The sequence below is a fragment of the Trachemys scripta genome, chromosome 2 (genome assembly GCF_013100865.1).
Source record: "Trachemys scripta elegans isolate TJP31775 chromosome 2, CAS_Tse_1.0, whole genome shotgun sequence".
Classification (NCBI taxonomy): domain Eukaryota; kingdom Metazoa; phylum Chordata; order Testudines; family Emydidae; genus Trachemys; species Trachemys scripta.
The window spans coordinates 171,900,314-171,920,391 of NC_048299.1; the positions used below are offsets into that span (position 1 = coordinate 171,900,314).

General features: G+C 43.2%; 1 protein-coding gene across 1 annotated transcript in view; it reads left to right on the forward strand.

The window, feature by feature from the left end:
• The window catches only part of SMIM13 (small integral membrane protein 13), a 21,225-nt gene extending 3,257 nt beyond the window's left edge, over positions 1–17,968 (forward strand). Inside the window, exon 2 of the mRNA XM_034762299.1 lies at positions 14,150–17,968. Within this exon, the coding sequence (XP_034618190.1) occupies positions 14,150–14,343 (194 nt within the window). The 3' untranslated portion in view covers positions 14,344–17,968. The remainder of the gene's footprint in view (positions 1–14,149) is intronic.
• The last annotated feature ends 2,110 nt before the right edge of the window (positions 17,969–20,078 follow it).

Consider the following 20,078-nt stretch of genomic DNA (forward strand, 5'->3'; position numbering starts at 1 on the left):
ATCAGAGGGGTAGCCGTGTTAGTCTGAATCTGTAAAAAGCAACAGAGAGTCCTGTGGCACCTTTGAGACTAACCGAAGTACTGGGAGCATAAGCTTTCGTGGGTAAGAACCTCACTTCTTCAGATGCAAGAAGTGAGGTTCTTACCCACGAAAGCTTATGCTCCCAGTACTTCGGTTAGTCTCAAAGGTGCCACAGGACTCTCTGTTGCTTTTTACAGATTCAGACTAACACGGCTACCCCTCTGATCTTTGGAGTTTGGTCTTCAGTTTCTCCCACGGAAGCTTATGCTCCCAATACTTCCGTTAGTCTTAAAGGTGCCACGGGACCCTCTGTTGCTTTTTACAGATTCAGACTAACACGGCTACCCCTCTGATACTTCACATGAGTAAGGATACTTGTGTTTGAATGTTGGCAGGATTGGGCCCTGAGTTTTCTAGTAACATAAGTACAGTAACTCCTCACTTAATGTAATTATGTTCCTGAAAAATGTGACTTTAAGTGAAATGATGTTAAGCGAATCCAATTTCCCCATAAGAATGAATGTAAGTGGGGGTGAGGGGGGGGTTAAGTTCCAGGGAATTTTTTTTTGCCATACAGTACCCCCGCCTTACCCCACACAGGCACAGCCCACTGACACTGGAGACAATGAGGCAGGCAAGGAGGCGGAAGGTGCTGTAAGCTTAGGGTTACCATATTTTGAGTGTCCAAAAAGAGGACACTCCACGGGGCCCTAGCCCCGCCCCAACTCCACCCCTTCCCCAAAGTCTCCGTCCCCTCCTCTGCTTCCCGCGAACATTTGATTCGCGGGAAGCCTGAAGCAGGTAAGGGGGGGGGGGGGGGGGGGGGGGGGGGGGGCGCCCCCCCCCCCCCCCCCCCCCCCGGCGTCTCCAGCCTGGGTCGGCTTGGGCCCTGGGGTGCCGGCACCGGCGCCCCCGGCTCAGCACCGCCGGCCCGGAGTGGCCCCGGCCCAGCACCGCTGGCCCTACATGTCCGGATTTTCCCGGACATGTCCGGCTTTTTGGGATTTCCCCCCGGATGGGGATTTGAGGCCCAAAAATCCGGACATGTCCGGGAAAATCCGGACATATGGTAACCCTATGTAAGCTAGGAGAAGCACGTTGCGCAGTGGCAGCTTCCCCTATTCTGCAAGCAGGCGGCTAAACCCTCAGTCTGCCCATGCCCCCTCTTCTCCCAAGCCCCCACCCTTAACCCGCCTCTTCTTCCCCTTCCTCCCCCTTTACTCCGCACGCCACATCCTTGCTCCTCCCCCCCGCCTCCTGCCTGCGGCAATCAGCTAGCTTGTAGCGTGCAGGAGGCAGGCGGGAGGAGCGAGGACACGGCGTGCAGGCTCTCCCCTGCCTCCTGAACCAGAGGTGGGGAGGGAGGGGGTAGGTGCGCCGCGTCCTCGCTCCTCCCGCCTCCTGCCCGTGGCAATCAGCTGTCTTGCGATGTTCATGGGGCAGGAGAGAGGGGAGAGGAGCGAGGACTCAGTGCACAGACTCCCCCTGCCTCCTGTCTGTGGCAATCAGCTGGTTTGTGGCATTGGGGAGGGAGGGGGAGCCTATGCGCCGAGTCCTCGCTCCTCCCCTCTCCCTCAATGCCGCAAGCCAGCGGATTGCTGCGGGCAAGAGGAGGGGGGGAAGGCGCTGATCCGTGGGGTCTGTTGGCAGGTGGGGGGGCGTAGGGGAGCTGATGGGGGGGCTGCCAGTGTATACAAAGCAGGCAATCAAATGACATTATAGCGAAGCATTGCACAACTTTAAATGGAGCACGTTCTGTAATTGAGCAGGGACGTAAGACCAAAACAACGTTAAGCGAGAGGATGTTAAGTGGGGAGTTACTGTAGAAGAGTCTCTGGTAATAACTGTGTTTTCTTGGGTGAAAAATGATTTACTGGGCACTGTCTCCAAGTTCATTGTTTTGGCAAATAGTCTAAATATTTGTATTGCCTCTTGCTATAATTCTTTCTGTGTGAGTGTTAGAAGTCTTCAGTGGTAGATTAATTCTTCCCAGAAAGGATCTAACCCTAGTGCCACTGAAATTAATGTTAAAACTCCTATTGATTTCAGTTGTACTGGTTTGGGCCCAATTTGCCTACATGCCACAATGCTAGTCGCCATATAAATGGTTGTAATAGCAGTAATAAAGCTAACTTATTTCCATTTCACTTGAGTCAGGTAGTGACTAGACGCCATTAGTAAGGGAGAGCCCCTTTTCTATCAAACCGAACTTGGTGGGGAAGCTGGGGTGTTAAAACTATTCTGAGCCCTTTTTCAGTACTTTTAATTCACATACAAAATCATAGCATGCATGGCCTAGGGAAGAGAGAATACGTGTAGATTCAAATTGTAGAGTTAGCTATATATGCAAAACTTCAGAAAACTTTTGCTGAATCCTTTTTGTCCATTACAAATGCTTCAGAATTTTTCAGTCATCTCTAGAAGTTGTTAAAAAATACAGTATCAATTATATTTATCATAATAAATGATGGTGGAATAGCAGAGTGAAAAATGATATTTAGCATTCATTGCTAAGATAATGTGTCGAAAATTGTGGGGTTTGTTTTGGTTTTGGGCTGTGGGGTTTGGTGTGGGGATTTTTTTTAGGTTTTGTTCAGGAAATCTTGATTTAAATCAATTTTAATCTTGTTTTGCTTTTGTAATTTTTAGTTATTTTCCTAAAGAAAGGTTGATTCTCATTAGTTGGTAACTATTAAAACTTGCTGATTTGCAAATAAACCTATCCTTTACACTGATTTGGTACACTGATATGAGACAACAGACGACCCTTCAAATTCAAACCACATTGGTCCAAATGAGCAGTCTTGAGTGGAGCTTCAATCCAGGAATCCAAGACTTTGTGTCTCTTTGCATATGTTCTTTGTGCCATAAGGTACCCCATCATACAGTTTCGTTTAACATTTACCCTATAACAGCAACTCGTGTCAAACACTTTCAACTTGACATGGTCCCTTCTCCACACCATCAAACTGCTGAATACTTCCTGTGATTTAAGGTAGCTTTGCATGCTTGGGCTACTAAGGAAGACTCAATACCGAGTTTAAATCGGTTAGTGTAGTAGTCTCAAAAAGCAGTTTAATATCACATCACTTAATACATTACAATGCTTTAGCTGAAACTGTTATTTACTACTAAGTGTTTAACAAATATTTAAACAAATCTGCTTCAACAAGGCAACTTACATTTTCTATTAATGTTTGCATGCATATAGATATAAACAGTAGACACCATTAAAAAGTTCACTACTTCATGAACACAGTTTAAATTTATTTTTGCCTCCCCCCCCCCCCCCCCCCAGTGCCCACAATGTACTTTGCACTTAAACACAGGAAAGAAGTCATGTCCCTGCCTATGAATTCACCACAGCTCCATTGATTTCACCTTACTTCCCTGCCCCGACCTGCTACCAGTAGTAAAGTTAAGCATGTGCTTAAATGTTTTCAGGATTGGGGCATGAGTTTTGGAGGGGGACTACTGCTAGTGCCATAATTAAATCAACTGTTGTGGCCTGTTACAGTGTTGTTTTTAGTGGTATACTCTTTGAACTCTGTAGCCAATATATTTCAGTTTTTGCTTATTGTCTATTCCTAACATATTAATGGAATAATACTGGCACTACATATTCTTTTATCTAATTACAGAAAGATTTTTATAAAGGTTTAACCAAATGAGAGAAAATGTCTCATTCATGTTTCAAAGGTGATGTATACAACTCCTATTTATAGTTACAAATTTGTATTTAACACTTGGATCTGGTGGACATGTGTTGTGCTATTTGAATTTCCACGCTTTAACACAAATATGATTAGTGTGTGCCATGCTGAATTAGTTCCCCTTTTTTATCATGCAACTTAAATTAGTTTTTACCACTCTTCTGAAGAGAAAAATCTAAAACATGCAATGTCTACAGGAATTAATCACATTAGAAAAATTAAATGTTCAGCCATGTAAAGATAATAAGCCAAAAGATTCAAACATATATGCCTAAACTTAGGCACCTACATTCTTATTTAAATAAAAATCCCTGAATAGGTTCCCTGCTCTTGAATTGCTTGGTATCCACAATTCCCATTGTCATCAGTGGGAGTTGATGCCTTTCAGAGTCTTGGTTAAACCTGGCGGGGAACGGGGGGGCTCTTGCAGTTAAAAAAAATCTATTTGTAAACTGAGCACATTTGTTATAGAAATGATTGAGAAACTGTAAACATGGCTGTTTGTCAGTCACTCTTTAAAGTTGAACTTCACTTCTAGCAACTTTGCTTCTGTTTCTTTTCCTTTCATTTCTTCTCAACTATTTAGGATTTTGTTATTGTTTTCTGCTTTTTTCTCCCTGCCACTTGTGTGCTATCCTGTGTTCTTCATGTGCCCATTTTGAGTTATTAGGACTGGTGGTAGCGAGCAAGATAAGACTTTCAAGTTTGTCCCACTCATTGCTGTTTTCTGACCAAATTGTTGATCAAGGCAGAGTGAGCCTTGCTCAGTAGTCTGGATGCCTCCACCTTACACTGCAGCAAAGGAGAAAAGTGAGATCTGAAGCAGCTCCTTTCCCACAGGAGCTCAGGGTCCTTCAGCAGATGTGACTTTTTTTCTATTCCCATCAGGATCTGCTGTAGGAGGAGTCTGCCACTCCTCATTTGCTAGCGCTCTAACAGGTCAGTAGAAGAACTGAGATGTCTCCAGTGAGTAAGGGGCTCCAGCAGCAAGGCATAGGACTCTTCTGCCTAGAGAAAAGCACTATTCCTGGTGCCGTGAAACGAGCACATACTCCCAGGGATCACACAGCTAATTTAAGGATCAGCCTGGGTCTCAAATAGCAGTCATTTAAATCTGTATCATTTCCCCCCTCTCTTTGTCTTACTGCTGCCTATTTCAGGACTTCCCTTTTTCTTCCTCACTCCCTTCCATCAGGTCAGATTTTGGCCTCCCCAGTCATTCCCTCCCTCCCTCCTGTTTTCCCTTTTGGCTTAATATCCTTCCTTTCCTCCTCCATCTTTTTTAGCCTACCTTCTTTCACTTCACTGCTTTAGCCTTGGTTGTCTCCTGCCTCTTGTCATTGGTAGTAAAAAGCTTTAACATGCCAAAAGCTGTGGTCATCATACTTGTGTGCCACAACAGACCTAGGTTTCATGGTCATGCAGACCTGAGTAAACACAATGGTATACATATAACATCACACACACTTGTGCAAATGGTGGGATCTTGACAATATTGAAGCACAGTCCAGGAAGTGAGGTTAGGATGAAGTGTCAGGCAAGCTGAACTCTGATATTACTAACTTGGGCATTTGTTGTCTGTACTTGATTTATTTTCTCACAATAGGCACGCATTGAGCTACACTGTGACTGCAAAGAGGTACATTTTGCTATGTGCTGAAAATGTCTAGTGAACTTTTGACTAGCAGGATGTGGTTTGACTTACATCTTGCCTAAAAAGAAAAAAAAAAAAAAACCCAAAACAGATTTAACAAACATTGAGATAGGGGACTTCTGTGTACTATTTCAGAAGGCTGAATTCAGTTGTAGACAGGAATGCTCTTAAGACACAAGCTGTTCTTTAATGCTACATTCAGTTGTTTCATAACTCTTTAATTTCACAGACCTTCAAAGTGTAAGGCCATGTCTACACTACCACTTATGTTGGCAAAATGTATGTCGCCCCGAGTGACATACGTTTTGTCAGCATAAATTCCATCTGTGCACAGCGCTAGATCAGCAGAAGAAGCTACCACCACTCACTGGGGGTGGTTTAATTATATTGATGGGAGAGTTCCCTCCCATTGGCATAGAAAGGCTACACAAGATATCTTACAGCAGCGCCGCTGCATGGGTACAGAGGTGCCACTGTAAGGTCTTTAATGTAGACATTGCTTAAGAGACCTAAACCAACATTGTCTTTCTAAGGACAGTTAGAAAGAAAATGCCCTTTCCTTTGAAGTTGTCTTTAAAACATGCTTGTAAAGAGGAGCTAGCAAGGCGATAAATTCTTTTCCTATTGGGAATGAAATAGGCCTGGACTGTACTTGAAAAATTGCACTGAGGGAGAATCAAGCTCAAAGAGCCCTGTGGAGCCAAGCCACACATACTATGTCTATTGCATGTACATGGCCTATGTTACCATAGTATTTGAGCCCTTCACAATTCTTTAACATTTATTCTCACAACACTGCTGTGAGGGAGGGCACAGCTATTGGTCTTTCTGTGTCTACTCCCCAGCTGTAAAATTGGGATCAGGCACAGAGACTAAGGCTATATCTACACTGCACTTTTGTCATCAAAACGTTTGTTCAGGGGTGTGAAACACGCCCCTCACCCCGAACGACAAAAGTTTTAACAACAAAAAGCGCTGGTGTGGACAGCGCTTTGTCGGCGGCAGACGCTTTCCCAGCAGTGAAGCTACCGCCCCTTGTTGCTAGTCCCAGATGGTGGCTAGTCCTCGCCCTTTCCTCCGCCCTCCAACATTAGTCCAGCCGCAAAATTCAGATGGGCTGCATTCCATCTCTGGGCAGTCCCCCCTCTTATGTCCTGGCCCCCACACTGCCAGTACACAAGCTGTCCGGGGCAACTGGGGACTCGCTTGGACTCCTTCTTCCTTTCCAGGCCCTTCCCAGGGGTGGGGGGATGTTCTCAGGGTCTTTTCCCCCACTCCAGCTCCCGGCATGTCTGACCCTCCTTTTGGGGGAAGTCCGCCTCCGCATACTCCTCAGTTAACTTAACTGCAGCCTCCATGGTGCCCGACTGGTGTCACCTGACCCAGACTCACACGTTCTCAGGGAGGCCCTGTAAAAACTGCTCAAGGATCACGTGGTCCATGATTTCCCCCACCGTTTGGGTATCCAGCTGCAACCAACAAGTGGCCCAGTGGGTCAGCTTTTGGGGGATGGCTCGGTGCCGCAAACCCCCCGTCCACCAGGGCAAGTAAAACTTCTGCCAGTATTTCTCTGCTGACAGTCCTACGCGGTCTAGGACGGCCACCTTCACTGCCTCATAGTCTTTGGCCTGGTGGTTGCTCAGCACCATATAAGCTGCTTGAGCCTCGCTGGTCAGATAGTGAGCCAGCCGTAGGGCCAAGGTTACCCAATCCCATCCGGTGTCCAGGGTTACCCTCTCAAAGGTACAGAGGAAGGCGTCCGGGTCATCGGCAGGGCCCGTCTTACACAGGTCCAATCCCGTCGCGTAGGTGTCATCACCCCCGTGGGACTCACCAGTCTCTGGAGGAGCTGCTGCTGCACATTGGCCTGCTCCCTTATAAAGTCCTGCAGGGTTTTCTTCAGGTTGGATTTTGTTTAAATCAAATTGATTTAAATCACTAGTCAGGAAGACTTGATTTAATCATGGATTTCTACATAAAAGTGCGTTCTTGTTGGTTGTTATAACCTTAATACATATTCTTCACAGGTAGAGAAACTTCCTTAATATATTCCCAAACTGGATCTCTTTTATGGCCTGCTGTCATTCTAGGTTTTCCCTTCTAGTGAGAGAATGGTATGGTAGATCTCAAGTCAATGAAGGCTACACTCAGAAAAACCTCTGGAATATGCTGCTCAAACAGTTTCACTTTTGTTTCTACTGCCTATTCCTCCCTTCTCACATTTATCTCCAGACTTCTCGTTGTCCAGATCTATTCCGCCCCCAACAATCTTCTATTCATTTAACTTTTTGAAACTTTGCACTTTTAGAGAGTGGAAAGGGATTGACTCCGTGTACATAAATTTGCAGGGGGACAATAGGCTTGAGATTTGTTATTTCTCACCTCTATTATTTATTTAAAAATATTTTTTCTGTTAACACGCATGTTACCTCTGGAGACGCAAATCCACAGTTTGAGAACTGCAAAACTAAGCATCTCTGATGGTATCTTCTAGACTTAGCACTGAGTCCCATTGGGTAGATAGAAAAATTAACCTAAATAATCTATACAGAAGCTCCTGGAATCCCATAAGATTGGGTCCCTAATCCATGAACTATTGGAACTCATTTACAAAACTTTGCTCAAACATTAAATGAATATACTGTCTCATACTATAGAATTAATAATCCCTATTACATTATAGCTCAAAGATATCTCATCATGGATCTGAATTAAAACTATCTTTAGAAAGATTTTTTTTTTTCCTCAAAGCGTTTTATAAAAAAAAATCTGATTTTAATTTAAAAAGTCTGATTTAAAAAAAAAAAATGTTTGTTTTAAATCATTGATTTTTATCTACCCTGGTTTTCTGTTGCTCCACTTGCCAGGTGAGTAAGGCCTGCCTCTCTAGCTGGTGGGATTGCTGAAAGGCTTGCAGCACCTTCCAGGGAAGGATAGCTCAGTGGTTTGAGCATTGGCCTGCTAAATCCAGGGTTGTAAATTCAATCCTTGAGTGGGTCACTTAGGGATCTGGGGCAAAAATCAGTACTTGGTCCTGCTAGTGAAGGCAGGGGGCTGGACTCGATGACCTTTCAGGGTCCCTTCCAGTTCTATGACATAGGTGTATATCTCAATATATTTTTTGCATCTCCTCCTGCTGCTTCACTAGCCACTGCAGGGTCCCCTCCATCTCCAGGTCGCCAAACGCTTTCGCTGGCTTGAGATCCCAGACAAGCCCCCATGTGTAGCGAGTCATAGAATGGGCCCCTCTGGTTTCTGCCCCTGCTTCCCTCAGGTTGGTGCAAACACCAGTGCTCTTTATTTATAGCTGTTTCCCACCACCACCTTACTATCTATGTACAGGTTTTTCACAGTCAAACTTTGCCAGCAGCAGACTAGAGGGCCCCATCCCTCTCTGTGCCTGGCCTTTCTCTTCCCTCCCTCCTTTCTCTCTGGCTTCCTGCGTGCCAGCCTTTGTAGACCCTGGCTAATTCGCTGGCAGCTGTTTCTCATTGCCAGATAGGAATAGGGCTCTTCGACCAGCCCTAATTCATTCCCCTTGATTGGGGCTGGAGTTGCGGGCTGCAGGGACGTGCTAGCCGCTGCTTCTCGCAGCTCCTGTTGGCTGGGAACAGCGAACTGCAGCCACTCGGAACTGCGGGGGGCTGTACCTGCAGACTGTCAACGTCAGCAAAACGTCTCGTGGCCCACAATGAGATTACCCTGATGGGCCATATGCGGCCTGTGGCCCACAGGTTGCCCACCACTGATGTATGGTGATTATCATTTGATAAGGCTCTTAATATTCCCAAGTATCAGTAGTCTGGGTATACATGTTGTTTGAATTATAAAGGATGAAATACCTTAAATCTGTCACTAGACTCTCTTTGTACCATCAACATAGTATTGCCAGATTGAGACCATTCTCAGTGAGATACTTGAAAATGCTGACAGGCCTCTGTGTCTGTTTCCCCCCCCCCCCCCAATCTGTTTTGGCTGTCAGTTTTCTTCCTGACCATGTTATATCTAAGGAGCAGTTTGTGTCCTTACAAGCATTCAGCAATTCCAGTATAACACCTATTTTTTTTAAAAATCACTCTTTGAATTTTTTTTATTTAGTATTGCTTCAGATAACACTTTCTTAAATCCGAGATTACACTGACTGAAAGCAATTAGACAAAAAGGCTTTATCCACTTTGATTACATTATGTGGGGATACTTCCAGGGTTTCCCCTGTATAGTCAGTCAGTCTTACATGTTTATGTGGGCCTTTTACACAGCAACAAGGGGAGAGAACCCGTTGGAGAAGAAAATGGCTGTAAAACCTCCACAATTGGCAGTGGCAGTTCGGAGCAGGTGTCGTACCTCAAAGTATTTCTAACTTTTTTAATATAAATGTCTAGATTTCAAATTCACCATCTCTTTAGCATCATGACATTGGCTTTCTGTAAAATCCTGCACTGCTTTTTAAATCTGTATAGTGATTCAGTGTACTTAACTGACCGCAAATTCTTAGTTGCCCAGTGAGGTCTGAATTGGCTGGTTATCGAATATGTCCAAATTCTTGTCTTAAATTTAAAAGTTTTGTAGATATACAAATGATCATTTATATGATGAATGGCCCAATTCGCAAAGATAAAAGGAACACTTATTGTGTAATACCAAGTGATGTGCTCAGTGCCCCACTTATGCTGGTAATCTAGGGTATTAAATACATTTCAGTATTTTTCGTTCATCTTTTAAATGAGCTATTCTAAAGCACCCAATACTATTTTGTGGAAGATGCTAAATATTTTGATGTCTTGTTTTGTGCTGTCCCTAGAATTAAAACTGTACACTTTATGATGTGAATTGGCTTTCTTTGAAGGGCTTCTAGGAAAAAAATTAGATAATTTGTGGTCTGTTTTTTCTTCATATATGCTTTTGTAAGGTCTAATAAAGTATATTACATCTTTTTAAAAAAATTAAATCTGAGTGTCTGATTTAGTGGCAAGAATGAGGACTATTAGAACTGGAGATTCATAGCTGCTTCATAGGTTTTCTTTAATTGTAATATTCTGAGTATCATTCATATATATTAAATCTATATGAAAATAGAAAACTAGTAGCAATGAGTACAGTTTTAATCCTAGCAATATGTATATTGCTGTTAGTTTTCTGTTTTCATTTGACACACTTAGTGTTTTTTTCTCTCTCTCTCTCTTGTGAGTAGAAACTAACGTGCCTTTGCATTGTTTGATTGCTTTTCTATAAGAATTGGGCCAGTGAGGGAAAGAGGATTTAACTACAAATTCTGTAGAGACAGTTGATCGTAGGGCATAAAAAATAATCTTTTTGAGACTGAGACTGACTGCCTAGATGTCTCTGTGTTGTTGTCATCTTCCTTGATGACTCTTGCGTTCTTGTCCACATTTAAAGGATGTCTATTATCATTCTCTGGTGACACCTAAAATAAATAATCAAGACTGGTTCTGCTAGTTCTGGGCAAACAAGATTTTTAAAGGTAATTTAAAATTCATATAGGCCAGTGACTTAAATTTGGAATTGACAGGATTTTCCCAGTTTGACATGAGTCAAAGTATTAATGATTAACTCTAAGCAGGATAAACTTAACATTTCTAATATAACAAATAACACTTTTGTATAGCATAATTTTTCAAATCATTGTCCGTAACGTTTACTAAAAACACCTCTGACTAAAACTTGGGGGTGGGTGGGACTGGGGGAGGGCGGCCCGGGTGCTGGGGGTGGGGGCGAGTTGGCAGGGCCAGCAGGCTCCCTACCTGGCTCCGCACCTCCCCTACAGCAACAGAGTTTGGGTGTGGGAGGAGGCAGGAGATTGGGGCACAGGACGGGGTGAGGCAGGCTTTGGGCGGCTCTTACCTGGGGGGGCTCCCCAGAAGTGGCAACCTCCCCCTTGCTCGGCTGCTAGGCAGAGGCATGGTCCGGCAGCTCTGCGTGCTGCTTCTGCCCATAGTGTTGGCCTCGCAGCTCCCATTGGCCAGGAACCGCAGCCAATGGGAGCTGCGAGGGTGGTGCCTGCAGGCAGAAGCAGTGCACATGGCAGAGCTGCCTGGCCACGCTTCTGTCTAGCAGCTGAGCCAGGGGGACATTGCTGCTTCCGGGAAGTCCACCAGGTAAGGGCCACCCACAGCCCTCCTCACCCCGTCCCATGCCCCAGCCCCCTCTCACACCCAAACTCCTCTGCCGCTGGTGGGGCGAGGGGTGGGGCGGTAGCCCAAGACTGCCCCAGCAGCTGCCGGTACGACTGCCACAAGGGCTGCCTGAGCGACCCCGGAGCCAGGTGCACCAGCTGCTGCAGAAGTCATGGAGGTCATGGAAAGTCACGGAATCCATGACTTCCGTGACCTCTGTGACAAACTCGCAGCCTTAATTAGGATGGTAGCATTTAAGAGTCCCAGTCATCGGGGCCTCATTGTGCTAGATACTTTGCAAATGCATAACAAAGAGACAGTCACTTCCTCAGAGAGCTTACAATTGAAGTATATGATTAGAGACAACAGTGGATGCAACAAGCAGAAAGAGGGAGCGCAAGGAAATAGCCAACAAAACCAGTGATCACAGTTCAGCAACTTCCCTAAACATAGTCAAGTTTTTTTTGTAGGCATCACGGCAGAGGAGAGTTTTAAGGAAGGATATGGGAGACATTAAGATGGCTTTTCAGATATTTAGCGGAGATCCTTCCATGCCTCTCCTCAAGCATGGAAGGAACATAAAGATATTGGTTTGGAAAATGTAACAATGACAGAGCAGAATTTACTCCTGGGGGAATTCTGCATGTGCGCAGAATTCATCTTTCCCGCAGATTTCTTTGCTTTCTCACAGAAAAATGACTTTCTGACAGGGAAGCAAAGGGAGGCTGCAAGAGCAATCTCGTACCACTCGCTAGCAGTGCAGGTACATTTTAAGGCACCCTGAGCACCTGGCAGAGAGGTAAATCACCATGGGGCTGGGGACACCCCAGCCAGTGGCTCTTACCCTGAGGCAGGATCAGCTGCTAGTCCTGTCTGGGCTGGAGGCAGGAGAGGATGGGATGACTTCTTCCCCTGCAAGGAGTGTCTGGGACTGTGTCAGACCCACCCCCAAGAAACCTCCCCCGGCTGCAGGAAGTGCAGCATCCTTTCCTGCTTCATGCCCCCATTGCTCCTCAACTGTGTGGGGAAGGGCTCGCTATACAGGGAACTGCTCCCCCATCCACCCAACCCCCATGCATCCGGACCTCCCATACCCAGACACCCCTGCCAAGCCTTAGTGAGCACATTCAGAACACCCCTAGCCCTCCATACCTGCACCTCAACCCCACTGAACTTCAACCCCTGCACCTGGAGCCCCTCTGCACCCAGACCTCCTGCCTCTGAACCCCCACCCCTGCACCCAGACCACCCCCCACTGAGCTCCCTGCACTCAAACCCCCACCCTGATGCCTCACCCTGAGCCCCCACTGACCCTCGACCCCACCCATGCTCAGACCCTTCCACTGAGCCCCAACCACCTTCACCTGGAAGCCTCTGCAGAGTCACATTGCCCCTGCATCTGGAAACTCTCTCCCTTCCCCTCCCTTCCCTTCACAAATCTCTGTGCATCCAGATCTCTCTTCCCCCCTTCCCCCCCCACTGGGTTGCCTGCACCCAGATTGTCCCCCCACACTGAGCCTGCCTGCCCCACACCTGGCGCAGAGGGGCAGGGCCCCAGGGTGTTTCTGGGGCAGGCCCAAGCCTTGTGCTTTGTCCGGGTTGGGTTGCGCCTCACCGCTGAGTCCTTGTCCTGGGGGTGGGAGGCTGCAGGGTGATCTCCCACTTTCAGCAAGCCAGTGGCCTGTGCTCCCCACTGCCATGCTGGAGCCTCTGCATTTATTTATTGACAAATAAAACTTGCAGAATTTTAAAATATTGTGCACGGAATTTTTAATTTTTTGGTGCAGAATGCCCTCAGTAGTAAGAATTGAAAGATGACATCTTGATGTCCTAGTCAACATAATGGGTAGATTGGAGGTAGGCTGTGCAGGGCATTAAAAATGAAGACTTACTACTGTAATTTGCTGTTCTGACTAAACAGCATGTTTTAAATTGCCTTTTATAGTCCTTTCCCTGTATATGGAGGTGGCGGTGGGAGGAGCTGTGCAATGCTAAATTGTGTTCCCTGATCATTTTAACTTTTCTGTAATGGAATCTTGGAAGGGTAAATAAGGTAGTACCTTGTTTAAGCAAGATTTTTGAACTGAAGGGATCACCTCTTCCAGTTGAAGTATCACTTGAGAATATTTTGAGGGCTAGAAGAATGAGAACCTTGTCAGTCTGATTCTAGAATAGAGCTGTGCTTTATACTAAATCTAAATTCTAGTCTATTTATTGAGTGAGGAAGTTTAGGCTGGAAATGCTGGGCTTATCTTTTTACAATGAAAAAGCATCATGGTCAGTCAAGAAACAAGAAGGAACCTCATTTTAATATTCAAAGGATGATACCCATAATTGTGCAATATTCATTACCCCCTGTTGCTATGCTGACATATTAACATTCATAGGGAGCTCAAGTCCTAATCTGGAATTTGAACTTGGCCTCTTCTGGTCCAGAGACAAGAGTTCTATCAGTTGAATCAAATTGAGAACTGTAGATCACTTTAAAAATCTTTGGAAAGGGGTAATCCTTTTCTGCGTGCTGGTAAGCAGTTGATGAATGCGCTTTTTGTAGCCTGAGTTTTTGTATGTTGGAAAAATTATTGTATAACATAAATGAGTAACTCTTTGGTTTTTGTCTCCCATAGGTTGGTATGTGGTGTGGCAACTGTTTTTATCTAAATTCAAGTTCCTGAGAGAGTTGATAGGAGACACAGGATCCCAGCAGGGGGATAATGAGCCTTCAGAGTCTGAAGCTGAACAGGAGACTCCACCCACTCCACAGAGAGGTAGACCGAAATCAGCACGGCAAAGAAGGGCACCAGCAGAAGAAGCAACTTAAAAAGAGTCCTCTGGGCATTCATTAGTGACCTATGAACAGATTAAACACTTCTGCTGCACTGTGTGATTCAGCAGTTTGGTTTTACTGAAAACAATGGACTGCAAAAAAACAAATATCTGTGAACCTTTACTTTTGGTTTTCAGATATACACTACTTTAGTAGCGGTTCAGGAAGGGCTTTAATGGTAAGCCATATAGAACTAGAAAAAAGAAGGTGGGGGAGAATGTCTCTGCCTGAAAAAGGCTGAGCTGCTGTAGCTCCTACCCCTGCAAATAGATGCTGTTTGCTGGTCCATAGGCCTAGCCTTTCCATTAGTCTGAAGGTGGTAAGCATCTCGGACTTGAAATGGTTGCTAACTTATTTTTATTTCACAGCACTGCAACTAGTTGTAGTAAAATTTAATTTTATTTCTGTATTTCATTCAGCTATATAAATATATATATATATTCTTCAATTTGTCAATGCATGTAAACTTGAAAGATGTTCAAAGGATATCCTGCTTGCACGGTATTCTAAAATGAGGTTTAGTAACCTTTTCTGTACATGAGAATTAGTACTAGAGACGCATGATGTGGAGGTTGTAACAATCTCCTTAAAGAAAAACGTAATCAGGTGACCATACCCGGTTTCTTGGTTTTGACACAAGAAGGGTTACAGGTAAAACTATTCTGCTAGACTTCTGTGTTTTTGTCATCTGAACCTCTGACTCCATTTTTACTGGAGATGGGGAGGTGCAGCATGGGTTAAGTATCTTCACTGTTCAGTATCCTAAAGTGGCAAACACAGTTCTAACTCACTTTAAAATGTAAACATTTTTACATCAGGTATTTGATACCAGATTTTTTTTCTGGTGCCATTATTATGAAGAAATTGTGACCAATTTGGTGGACACCACTTTAATAGTGTTGTAGCAATGTGTTTAGTACCTCATGTTTGGTGGTGGTTACTGGTTTTATCAGCAGTTTAGCAGATTCTCCCAGTTCTTCAGTACCTGAATTGTACTCCAGGTGAACATCCTTTTAATTTAATTTAATTTAATTTTTTTTTTTTTTTGCATTGTACTTCAAGCAAAATGAAATCCCACATTGCAGCAATCTAGCAACTTTAAACTAGTGTTTGATGTGTATCAAACAAGGAAGCATAAGCAGGTGCTGCCTCTGAAGGAGGGTGTTGGGGGATGAAGCTACAAAAAGAACAGTCTGTGTTTTGGGACAAGCTCATCTGACTTCCTTTCATAAACTTTGGATGCATTTGTTGATTTGTTTAGTTTCTCCTTAGTGGTTTTCCATGCATTCAGATTCTGCTCTACAGGAAAATGTCTTAAAACTACAAACTATGGAACCTACATTGGTGGACAAACTCTCTTGAACCTCTAGTGACAATAGCAATGCTTAGCTCTTTGATAGAATAGACTCTTATGTCTGGGAGAAGAGCACATTTTTACTGCCTTTATATTCTAATTTATCTGTGGATATTGTTTGAAAGCTAATGTTAGGATTTGAAAATGACAGTATTCACTGAAATATACCACAAACAGCTGACATAAACATTCTTCCTGATGTGTCAGGGTTAAAATATGTAATGGATGTCCTGACCCTTCCCTGCAAGTTCTATATTCTTTCTTTGTTTACCAGCATGTATGTACAAGCATGCTTTATTACGGGATTATACTTTCAAGCATGGTTACACATCAGTTTGCACATATCCTCTAAACACACGTAAAACCTATTAATAGTTTTTCCTATTCCATACTTCCTGTTGGTAAGAATGGGAACTGGAAATGGCTATTGATTAAGGTAATAAAATCCTCATTGTATTCAAATTGATCAACCACATTGTTTCCTTTTCCTGCTTGTTTCAAGTGTTTGCCTGTAGGACATATAAACTGTATAGTCCATTTGATGTACAGTATACCTTCAACCTAACCGTTCTAAACAGATTTTGGAGCATTTTTCTTAATCTTTTCATTAAGAACATACATCTTGTACACTCTCATTAATTTTAGTCTGCAAAAGGTCTATAATCTTGATATAAAGCATTCATACTATATGTACATTTCAGTTCTAACTGAAATATAAGTACACATAGGAAATACACATACAGCAAAAAGCTGACATTTCTAATCTCTCCTGCTGAAAGAGGTAATAGAAACCCACAGGCAGTCTCTAATTTTAACAGCTGTGAAGAAATGTGAAATTACAGCAGTACAGATACCCAGCAAGGCAGCACTCAGAAGCCCTTGCGCCTTATGCCTTGAGTAAGTTGATGAGGGAAACCCAAGTAAGTTTCAATGCTGACACTTTTATCTGGAAGTATGCAATAAAATGGAAATTAAAACTAATGAATATAGAACTCTGGGAAGCAAGTTTGTCCTGCCTTTCTGACCAACCTTTTTTTCCTCACCAAGTGTACATTTCCCCCACATGGAGTTCATCTATTCTGTCATTTTGTGAAAAATAGCCAACACTATTGTATTAATAAGGCTGATGTGACTTACTTACCAGTAACACTAAATCCACCTATAACATTACATTCATGCTCCTAGTAGCAGCATGACAACAAGGTTTATATTATAAAGATAGTATGAGTTGTGGAGCTTTGGTAATGAAGATGTCAATGTATAATATGAATAGGAGAAAATAAAAAGGGTTTTCTGCACATGTCCCATGTGGAAACTTCTGCGTATTGGGGTTTTACACACACCTACAAGGGCGTATTTATGTGAAAGTGTGCATGTGACCAGGTCCAAGGTATTAAGTTTTACCAGTCCAATAGAACTCATGTTCTTGTCTTCAAAATATTTTGTTTTGGACTTTTTTTAACAGTATACATCTAAAGTATTTTAGTTGTAGCTGAGCACTTAGATTTTAATTAAGTAATACAATTCTAAAAACATTTTTGTAAGGCAAAAATATGAATGACTTCATCTTTGTTTTAATTAGATTTATTTTTAAATATATATGCCTTATTACAACCATTCTACTGAATATACTTGTTGGTTTGGGTCTATTAATTTAAAATATATTCATATCACTTTTGTGGCAATGGTTGAGTGAGCAGCAGTTATCTGCTTTGTTTATGAAACACTTTATTTGAAAAGGCTACTGCCAGGGATTGTAGAACAAGCACGTAATATAGGCTGGTTGAAAAGAGTAGGTAAATAATGGCTACAAATTCAGGAGAAAACTGAGGACAGTTGCTTTCTTGTAGGATTTTTTTATGAATATTGCATAATTCAGACCTGTTAGGAAGCCATTATGATTTTTATCATGGTTATTTAACACCTGCCCACAAGGCTAATTCTATGCAGTTCATTCATTAAGCACTGCTGCTGTAGCTATTTGCAGTAAATGCTATATACTGTGCTGCAATCAGTGAGCAATTTGCTGCTTAACGTTAGGTTTACACTGACCTAGACCTGTGTATGTTTCAACTTCAGTTTGTTTGGAAACAACCAGAATAAAGAATGTGTTTAATGTAGTCATTTGTGTTCTCAGTGTTAACTGTTAAACATACTGTACCTAATGCTTATGTGGTTTGTCTGTATTCATCATGTTAACTGTTCTTTTAAACTGACTGCACAGATAACTTAACAAAAACAAAATAAAATAGACTTGATATGAGACCTCTTGTGGTATATGAGTTAATATTTTTGGAGGAGTGTTGGTATTTCATTTGCAAAGTATTAAGGTGGCTCTTTAGTTAGAGTGCAAAACAGTATGTAATCAAACCCAATGGTCAGATTTCAACTGTTATAATGGATGCAAATAGTTTGAATCTATAAAAATAGCCAACTGCTTTAATTAAAAAAAAATCAATATCTCTAACTTTTAAAACAATGAATATTCCCTCAAATTAAAAATTGACACCTGTTCCTTTAGCACTTTTTTCCCCTCTTCATTGTTACTACACTTTAGTGTGGCTCTATATAAGGTTGTTTACCAGTACTGACCTACTAGCTTCATTTAAAACAAAAAACGAACACAGTATAGCATGGGGGTGGGTTTTTTAGATTGAAAGTGGAAGCACATTTGGGGGTGGGGTGAGGGAGAGAGTGTAGTCTTGTGACTAGAACACACAAGTTGGGGAGTCCTATGTTGTGTGTCTGCTCTCTGACCTCTAAGGCAAGCTACAATTTCATTCCACCTCACTAATGCAATGCAGTGATATTGCACTTTTGAGGAAAGATGGTTGTGCCAGAGCAACTCTGATACTTAGTCCTGGTCCCCACTAACCCCCCACTTCGGACTAAGGTACGCAAATTCAGCTACGTTAATAACATAGCTGAATTGGAAGTACCTTAGTCCGAACTTACCACGGGTCCAGTCGCAGCAGGGAGGCTCCCCCATCGATGCCGCGTACTACTCTCGCCGAGCTGGAGTACCGGCGTCGACGGCGAGCACTTCCGGGATCGATTTTTATCACATCTAAACCAGACGCAATGGATCGATCCCAGAACATCGATTGCCTGCCGCCGGACCCTCCGGTAAGTGTAGACGTATTCTTGGATTTCCTTGTCCCCCAGTCACATATTTTCAAGTCTAGGTGTGAGGAGAAACTCCACTGGTGCTGTTGATCTGTGCCCTACTCCCAGCAGTGGAAGAGTGTAAAATATCCGTGCTGATTCCTTTGGATTTGTTAGCAGTCTTTGACACCGACCATGAAAGATACGGTGACATTTCTTCAGTCTCTAGCAGGATGCATAGAAAGACTCTTGCGTTAACTCCACTCCTTTATCTGAGCAGCCCCACGAAGAGGTTTGATAGTTTTTCTTCCCTACAGGTACTCTTGTGTGGAGTGCACTACATTACAACTTGTCTTCTGTGCTGTCCAGTGTGTGTGGAGGATCCAGTTAAAGTACTGTATGGGGTTTTGGGGGGAGGTTTCTTTTGGCTTTGTTTTGCTCAGTATACAAATTGTTTTGTCAACTTTGTCTTACTCTACATTGGTGTGGAGAGTTGTGTGTGTTAATATAAAGAACAGATGATAATAAGTCTAAAAGTTGGAAAATATTTTTTAAAATTGCTTACTGTGTGTATAGGCCAAGACATTCGTGTATTTTGCAACTTCTGAATTGGTTGCACAATTCATTCCTTCTTATGGAATTGTTGCATCAGAATCTAAACTGTCATTTTAAAAAACTTGTTTTACTGTAATGATTGTGAATTAAAACTTTCCAATTGAAAAGAGTGTAAATTGATACTATATTGTCTTCCTGAGTCTGCAGACAGCCTGAAACAATTACGAGAAAGGAGGTGTGAAGTGACCTTTTTTCATTCCCACTGGGTTGTTAACTCTGAAACCTAGGTCTTGAAAGCTAAGCATAATTGGTGGTTTTCAGGTGCTGGGTATGTGGATACACTGACTTCCAAGCATAAAAGGTAGCAATAATTGATTTGGGCTTGGTCTACATTTAGTTTAGGTTGACATAGCTATGGCACTCAGGAGTGTGGATTTTTTTACACCCCTGAGTGCCGTAGCTATGTCAACCTAACCCCGGATGTAGACACAACTAGGTTGACAGAAGCAGTCTTCTGTCGACCTACCTGTTATCTCTCACTTACATCTTTGTAGCCTGTATCTGTTATTCAGTTAGGCAGCCGTAGCTGCGCCGCGATAGCTGTGTGGCTATATTCCCCATGTGTAGACGCAGTCTGGGCTTCAAACAAAAGGGAATTGACAGGATAGAGGTTTAGGTAGACCTGAGGGAGGAGAAGAAATGGCCAAGATGTAGT